General features: G+C 28.5%; 1 protein-coding gene across 1 annotated transcript; it reads left to right on the top strand.

Moving 5' to 3' along the window:
• On the top strand, positions 1-5,842 carry LOC128132387 (protein FAR1-RELATED SEQUENCE 5-like). The gene is made up of 5 exons (XM_052768929.1): positions 1-64; positions 4,376-4,665; positions 4,728-5,143; positions 5,333-5,591; positions 5,750-5,842. Exons 1-5 carry the CDS (start codon positions 1-3, stop codon positions 5,840-5,842), a joined length of 1,122 nt encoding a protein of 373 aa, XP_052624889.1.
• The last annotated feature ends 3,743 nt before the right edge of the window (positions 5,843-9,585 follow it).

Below are 9,585 nucleotides of genomic sequence, written 5' to 3'. Positions count from 1 at the left end.
ATGGAGGTGATAGTGGTGGGGTCAGCTGATATCAGAGGTGGTGGCAGTGGTGGCGGTTGTCTTGGTGGGCATTGGCGGATCTAGTATGTATCCCGGGATACCCCTCAAAAAAAATTTAGTAGTGTCATTTTTTCATAATTTTTTTTTTTAAATTGCATGTTACGCGATTTTTTTTACTGGGGATACCCTATACTTGTTGGAGAAACTCTTTACTTTGATCCTGTATCCGCCATTAGTGGCGGGAATGATGATGGAAGAGAAATTAACTAGTGATGCTATATAATCATTTATAATTATAACAAACCTGTCGCACTAGTTTGTTGGTGGGTTAGATCGGCATATGTGAAATATATGGTTGAGTTGAATTTCACGATCTCTATTTTATTTTTAATCTCAACAATACCTATCTCCCCCCCCCCCACCCCCCCCCCCCCCCGCTCTCTCTCTCTCTCTCTCTCTCTCTCTTTCTCTCTCTTTATATATATATATATATATATATATATATATATATATATATATATATATATATATATATATATATATATATATATATATAGAGAGAGAGAGAGAGAGAGAGAGAGAGAGAAAGAGAGAGAGAAAGAGAGAAAGGTTTAGGTTCTATTGAAAATAAAAAAACTATAAAAAATCCTAGAAATCATAAATTTGCATAAAAAATTACTTAGAGATCACAAATGTATTTTTTTATTTTATATTCCAAAAATAAACAATTTTTTATATAATTTCGCTGAAAAAGATTACAGAAAAAAATCGATTTTTAAAATTTTTTTACAGCGATAATATAAAACAGCTACGAATTTTTAGAATATAAATTAAAAAAAAAATTTTGTGATCTCTAAATATTTTTTATTCATTTTTACGATTTTTAACGTTTTTTTAGAATTTTTTTTTTCCTTTTCCATATTACCTTCCTTATATATATATATATATATATATATATATATATATATATATATATATATATATATATATATATATATATATACTATTTAATCATTTTAGTTATTTTAAGAAAGTAATTAATGCATATTAAATGCTGAAGATTTAATTAATACTCATTATATCTTCAACTTGTAATATAAATTAATTGTTTTCATAAAATAACTAAAATGATTGGTTTAAAATCAATCATACATACACACCACAATAGATAGTAGATAGTTATAACACAAGAACGTAACCATATATATATATATATATATATATATATATATATATATATATATATATATATATATATATATATATATATATATATATATATAATTGATTTATATATGTTTGTGAATGTATCTAAATATAAATATGTAAATATTTAATGGTAGAATTTATTACATATTTGAAATATATTTTTTGATAAATGAAGTTAGTACGAGATAATTGAACATGATAGAAATTGAAATTTTGAAAAAAAGAGGATGAAATTTGAAACATAAACATAAAATAGAGGAGATATATTGAAAATTGCAATTCAAATCAACCATTAATACGGATAATTTAGAAAAAGTCCATAGTTTAGAAGCAGCCGCTTACAACCTGGGTAGGTTTTTAATGATTAATGAATACAGTGATTGAATCTTGAATTATATACCCATAGTGGACACTTATTTTAATGCTTAACATATTGACTATCTATATATTGTACACCTTAAGGCAGGAAAAAAAAGTAAATATCGTAACTTTTTTCAAACGTTGGACCAAAGTTTAGCTTATGAGTAACGTGATAGGGACTATTCTCGTAATTTTCTCGGATAAGTATATATTTACATGAAGTCTAAGTTCGTAAAACATATAATTTTTCACGTTATTTACATGCTAAGTATTATACAAAGCATGAAAATACTACATAATACCTTAAGCTGTTACTCATCCAAAATATTGAACATTTCCCCTGAAAGACTTCTAAAATGTTTTAATCATATTTTCTATTTATTTTGTCCGACTAACAGACAAGCAAAATATATAAAAGGAAGCGGACAACCTTGTATTTATGTTGACTAACAAATAAATATGACCAAAATAGATTCTGCTTGGGGACTTTTTTTTTCTTTTTTGTTTTTTTTTTAAATTTATGTTGTCTTTTTCATTTTGAGAACTTTTGAAAAATAACAAGTTTTGTTCGACAATATATATATATATATATATATATATATATATATATATATATATATATATATATATATATATATATATATATATATATATATATATATATATATATATATAGATCCGGTAAAAAAAAATTTCGACTTATTTTTTTGGCGAAAAAAACAAATGAATCAATAATAACATTATTCACCAAAAAAATCCTGAAAAAACATTTCGATGATTTATTTTTATGATGGTTTTCTTCATATTCACCAAAATTGTCATAAAAGTGAATTTTTTTTCTTTATTTACCTAAAATGAATCATGAAAGTGTTTTTTTTGCAATTTTTTCTTGTGAATCATCTTACTTTTGAATAATTTAATGATTCATTTCATTTTTTGCTAAATAAATATGCATCTAAAAAAATTTCTTACCTTCCTACCAACAATTTCCTTCTTATTTGAAATTGACTATATATATATATATATATATATATATATATATATATATATATATATATATATATATATATATATATTCAAGGGTTATGTAGTAAACAAAAAAGTCTAAACAAAACGTAAAAATCATAAAAATGCATAAAAAAAAACATTTAGATCACAATTTTTTTTTGAGTTTATATTTGAAAAAATCACAGGTTTTTTTATAAAACTTGCTGGAAAAAAAAAAACAAAAAATCGATTTTTTTTATGTTTTCAAAATTTTTTCAACGAATTTGAAGAAAAAGCTGCGATTTTTCATTTATAAAGTCAAAAAAAGTTTTGTTTTCCATAGAACATATATATATATATATATATATATATATATATATATATATATATATATATATATATATATATATATATATATATATATATATATATAAGTTCAATTGAGAAAAAAAAGTTTGAGAATTGTGAAACATTCTCAGCCAATCATTTATCTAACATGTAAATTTTCAAAAACGTGTGTATCATTTTTTCAGTAAGGGTATGTTTGTCAATTAGTCAATTTTTTAGATTTAACTTACAAGTTCGTCGTATTCAGTTTCCGATTTGATGATATCTTTAGCTTGTTTGAATCGGATATGGAGGAATTCATTATCAAGATTCTTTTCTTTATATAACTCGTTAGCAATTATACGTATTTTTTCCTTTAATCGTGAAGCTTCACATATGTATTTTAGTTTTCTTCTTTGTATTCAGTTTCCGATTTGATTAGGTTGGTATATCGTTTGAATCAGATTTTTGTTCGTTATCAGTATTATTGCTTTATATACTTCGTTAGGAATTACTCATATTATTTCCTCTTATCCTTAAGTTTCGAATCTGTATTGCAGTTGTTTCATCGGATTTTTGTTCTGTAGTTTGAGATCCCTATTTCAATTTTATGATATGATTGGAGCTGATTCAACTTTCAATCGGATATATCGTTGTAGTTTTTACACTTTGAAGTGAGAGAGATTGATTTATTGATTAGTTTTTCGTATGATCTTTATTTCAACTGCATTATCATAATAGGAGCCGATTTAAGTTTCTTTCAGATATTTTGTACGCTGAGATGAGATATATTCGAAATTAATCAGGTTTTCATATTTACGACCTTTTTTGTGTTTTTTGTTTTTATTTTGTTGTTGTTCAGTTTATATTTTATTTTATCATTATTTTCATCGATTTTAAAATTGTTTTTGTTGTTTTCTACAGATCATTTGGTTTATTATGTAAAATTCTAGTGTTATTGATGGTGATTTGTATTCTTCAATGTGTGAGAGTGAAGAAGAAGATGTTGAGAACTCATTTTTTGAAGTTATCACTTATTGAATTATTTTTAATTTTAATCATGTTGATTATCATGTATTGACATATGAATCTGTTAATGTGAATAAATTGTTCTCTTATTCATATAGGAATAAACGTGTGATAATTGTAATTTCAAATTTATTATTATTTTCGTTTTATTCATATATGAATAAGTTATGTTTATTTTATATATTTTGAATCCTCATGAATTATATGTATTCATATATGAATGTTTTATTTATGTGAATTTCATGTATTCATATAAACATTGGTTTTTGTTTAATTCATATATGAATCGTTTTATTCATATATGAATTGTTATATTCATTCATGAATTTCATGTATTCATATAAGCAATTTTTTTTGTTTTATTCATATGAATTTCATGTATTCATATATGATTGTTTTATTCATACATGATTGTTTTATTCATGCATTAGTAGATTTATTTTTATTTATGATTTCTTATCAGGTGAATCTTCGAGTTCAGTAGATTATGTGCAATATTGTGGTAATGTAATTGGAGAACATGTCTATAAGCCAGATGTACCTGTTCAATTTATTCCATTTCAAGGTTTAGTCTTCAAATCATTAGAGTTGGTCATCAAAATGTATTTTGAGTATGCTGAAATTGGTGGGTTTGATGTGAGACTGAGCACACAGTCAAGGTTTGATAACAAGATTATAAAGAAGAAACATGTTATATGTAATCGTGGTGGAAACAGAAAAATAAATCTTCAAATTCAAATTCAAGAGTTATTGGTTGTCAAGCAAAGATTATATTTGAATCTGTGTATGGAACTTCAGATTATTAAATTTTTTAGTTTGATGAACTTCATAACCAACCACTTGAGAAGAGAAGTGATTTAAAAAAAAAAGCGAGGCAAATGTCATATTCAGAAAAAGAGTTTATAGTGTGTGCTTCAACATCAAAAATAGGTCCAACTACGACTCATAAGTTGAGGGCAAGTATGAGAGGTGAGTATGAGTTTGTAAACCCTAAAGTAGCTGTCTGTAGAAATTTAAGGAGAGATATCAACAGGGTTATAGGTTATAAAGATGCTCAAGTGATAGTAAACACAATGAAAGATCGTCGAGCTCACTATCCAAATTACTCATTTGAGTTTAATTGTCAAGATGATGTTTTGGAATCTATGTTTTGGGCTAATGAAATGGAAAAGGCATATTATGTTGAATTTGGTGATGTTATCTCGTTTGATGCGACTTTCCTAACAAACAAGTAAGTTATTTTATCTACTTTTTTATAGCCTATTCATATATGAATATTGCAACTTTATGTTTAATGTTCAGTGTTTAATATTGAAAATATTGTAATAATATACTGTAACTATATTCATACATGAGTATTTTTATATTTAGTTATGAATACGTAAAAAAATGACATTAACGAATTTTTTTTATGCTATAGGTATCGAATGGTTTTTGTTCCATTTACTGTTATTGACCATCATAAAAAATCAGTTACTGTTGCAGCGGGGTTGCTAAGCAATGAAAGCATTGAATCCTACTCTTGGTTGCTTAAAGCGTTTCTTATAACTCATGTGAAAGAACCAACACTTGTTTTAACCGATCAAGATGTTGCAATAAAAGAAGCAATTGAGAATGTGTTTCCTAATTCAAAGCACCCATTATGTATGTGGCATATAATGAAGAACTTGAAAAGCAAGGTATTATTTTAATATATTTCAAATATGTTACATAGTATTTAGTTATTTTAAGATGAATATAAAAATATTTTTGAAATATTAGTATATTCATTTATGAATATTTAATATTATTTTAGTAAATACATATAGAAGTTTATTTTATTTTTGTTTTAATATAGAGATCAGATGATTTTTTTACAAACACAGACTTTAGAAAAGATTCTCGAAACTTGTTTGGGACATTAATATGCAACTTTATGTCTTTGAGGTGAATTGGGGTTTACTTATGAAGGAATTCAATCTTGAAGAGACAAGATGGTTTCAAGACATGTTTACAAAACGTGATTCATGGAAACCTTAACGATATTCCAATGTGTGGGTTGATGAAGACTATATCGAGGTCAGAGAGTGTGAATTCATTTTTATAGATGAAAAATGTTGCAAAATGACTAATAGTGGCATTTTTGTACTTCTAGGGATGAGCTCACGTACGCTGTGCGTACATGCCTGATCTACAAACCCTAATTTTTAGAGTTTGAACCCTATATAAACATCATTAACTCTCCAATGCTCACTCCCTCACCAGCCTCCAACTCTCATTTCGTCCATTGCAACCCTAATCTCTTCTATGTGTTCCTTTGATCTTGAAAGTGTCTGTTTGTGGTGCCTTTGAAGCAAGGAGAAGAGAGAAGCACCAACTTGGAAGATCAATATCATATATACCCAGGAATACCTAACCTCCAAACTTTATTTTGAGGAATAAATTTATGAACTCGATGAACATATCACTAGATCTTGTTTATGTTAAAAGTTTATACGTGTTAGCTCCATATTCTTGGTTCTTTTGAGTATGAGCTACCATAGACCAAATAAGTTGTCCTTCTGGACGTTTTAGGGTAGTTTGTGTGATAAAAATGTGATCTTGGACCATCGTTTCACTCTATGAAAATGTTGATGCATCTTAATGGGTTAGGATGTTGGGGTTTTAACACCTGGGAATTTGCTAGCCTTGAAACCCCATAAAGTTGGAAACTTTATGGTGAAGGATGTTAGTTTATGGTCAGATATGAGAAATGGACAAAAAAGCGTAAAGGAATAAGCTCTTAATAGAAGTATTCATGGAAGGCCTCGTACGTTGGGCATATAGACTGGTACGCTGAGTGTACTGGATCAACCTCGTGGTTTTGGTCAATGGATGAGTAAGCCCCACGTTTAGGCTAAGTACGCCTAGCATACTCATCTGCATTGACCAAAGTTTGACTTTTGACTTTTTAACTTTAACCAAGTTAGACCTAAGGGTATTTTAGGTAATTTGAGTGGTATATGAGATTGGTCATTATTTCATGTTTAAGTGACCAGTTAAGCTGTCATTCGGAGTTGTGTTCTGTTAGAGATCTTTTTAGATTTAGAGGTGAGTTTTCCTCAGTGCACTTCCGAGTCGAAGTCACAAAGGTCGGCCCATTGGTTTGATAACCTATTTCATATTGTTGTTGATATGTTGAGCGCATGATAGACCTGTATGACTATATGATAGCAAATAATAGGTGTTAGACTGGTAGACCTGTAGGACTTCCTGTGATTCTTGGCTGTATGATTATATGTTTGTTATGTATACTTGTCGTCTATTATATGTGGACAAGTAATGTAGGTGGAGACTATTGCTTTGTGTTGTCACTCAACAGACCGGGGCATTCCAACCGGGAGGTTGAGTGCTGTGACATTCCAGCCGGGAGGTTGTAGGCAAGGGTAATCCAACCGGGAGGTTGTGGACCCAGTATGTGGTACGCAGGAAATCCAGACGGGAGGTTGTGGACTCAACATATTGATTTATGTATATTATATGTTGTGCGGTAGTACTTTAGGGTAACTCACTAACATTTGGCTTATAGTTTTAGTTTATTGTTTCAGGTACTTCAGAGGATCGTGGGAAAGCAAAGGTCTCATCGTGTACATCTTCCTATTTTTCATGATACTAATTTTTGGGACAGTCTGATATGACTCTACTTGTGAAACAATGGTCTTTTTTGTAAACAATTATGGATATTGGTTGTTTTTGAAAATTTTAAATTTCTATAATTTTTTTGGAGTGTTACAACTATAAAAACTAAAACTAATTAGCTTAATTTTTGCTCTGTTAATTTTTCCTTCAAGCATTTTGTATTGTATAATTTCCCTTTCAAATCTTCCTCTCGTTTCTTGTACTATTCATTTCCCCCTCAAATCTCCCTCTAAGTTTTTTGCAATATTCATTTCCCCTCAAATCTCCCACCAAATTCTTGAAATATTTGTTCACTAAACATAATTTCTCTTTGTTTTCCTTGATTCCTGATAATACTTTACTGCTAGTTGTAAGCTTGCTTGGAATCGAAAACATTTGGCTTGGATCTTCAAATTTTTGGTGTTTATCAGTAATGGGAACGAGCTATAGGTGTGCTACAACTTGGAAACAACTTTTTGATGTTTAAAAATGTTAATTGTATATGTCAGATGACATTGTACTACTAATTAAGTCAATTGAGTTTATGTTTAGTTTTATTTTATTGTAAATAACATATGATGGATGCTTTGGATATCCTAAGTACTATTGAATAAAATAATAATTAAAGAGTTTGTTGAAAAACCAAGAATGTGAGTTTTAATGGATATGAAAATAAACATATTGATAAAAAAACTAGGTGTTAAATGTGTTATAACATAAAAATCTTTTTTTTATGTGAAGATATTGAAAGGCATAAAGTGTAAATTTTGAAAAATGGATCTTTAACCATCTCATAAATCGCTCCTTGTACTCATAAAATACGGTTGCATTAGAAAAACCGTGTTATATAAATATGTTGCAAAAAGAACCGGTTATGTCAATGGAATGTGGGTTCTTTAATTGTATCATATAACCGTTTCTTCACTTAAAATCGGGTCAGATTACATTCTCCTTTATAAAACCCAACTTTTACAAAATATTACCCGGTTTTTTTAAAAATTGGGTCCTACATGGTGGGTTCTATGTGCCTTTTTATAGTCACGGCTTAGGTGTCATTAGCTTATTGGTTATCTTTTAAGCGACTCGATTATTGGGTTACTATATATAGAGATGTTAGTTAGTTGTGAGAGTAAGTACTTTTCTCTTTCTTACGTCCCTCATTGCGATTGAGCTTCTTACTCTCGTGGAAATACAAATGAATTATTTACTTTTTTGTGCTCATATTACATTCATACTTGTTAATCATGATTTCATAATTAACCAAACTAGATAATCGGTCCTATAGTTTGGAACTGGATGGTTTGTTGCAGAACATTTAAAAACCTATAGGGATTGTTCCTAATGGAAGATAAAGTGCAAGGATTATGTATTGTGGAGTATGATGAGTATATAATAAAAGACGTATCATGGATATGGATTGATTTTTGGCAAATTCATTTGTGACACTAGTACAAAAGACATTTACTGATGCGGTTAAAACTATTAGTTGATGCAGTTTTCGAACCGCATCAATAAATATAGCATCAAAAAATAATATATATGTTGATGAGGTTCGAAAAACCGCATTATAAAATGATGTAAACTGCATTAGAAACGTTCGGGGAAAAAATACAAATAGCAGCAAAAAATAACATAGTTGTTGATACGGTTCCAAAACCGCATTATATAACGTTGTAAACCGCATTAGAAAATGTCAGAAAAAAAAAATAAAAATAGCACAAAAAACCAGGAACCGCCTATTAAAAAACTGCACCAATAAATGGAAACCGCATTAACAAATCCGGTAAAAGATCGTTTTTTAGTGCTTTTTAGATCCAGTTCTCTTATTTTTTTGATGCTACAGATATCGCACCAAAAATTAGGTACCAACTCTATTAAACTAGAGCACCAAAAAGTGAAAAACACATTATTAAAACAATGGCAACAAAAAAAATGAGAAATGCATTATAAAACAGTGGCACACAATTCCAATAATTTCTAATTGCGTGCTTAGTTACAATAACACCCAAACATCTATCAAAATACCACTTAATACTA

The sequence above is a fragment of the Lactuca sativa genome, chromosome 2, assembly GCF_002870075.4.
Source record: "Lactuca sativa cultivar Salinas chromosome 2, Lsat_Salinas_v11, whole genome shotgun sequence".
Classification (NCBI taxonomy): domain Eukaryota; kingdom Viridiplantae; phylum Streptophyta; class Magnoliopsida; order Asterales; family Asteraceae; genus Lactuca; species Lactuca sativa.
This window is presented reverse-complemented; position numbering and strand designations above follow the sequence as displayed.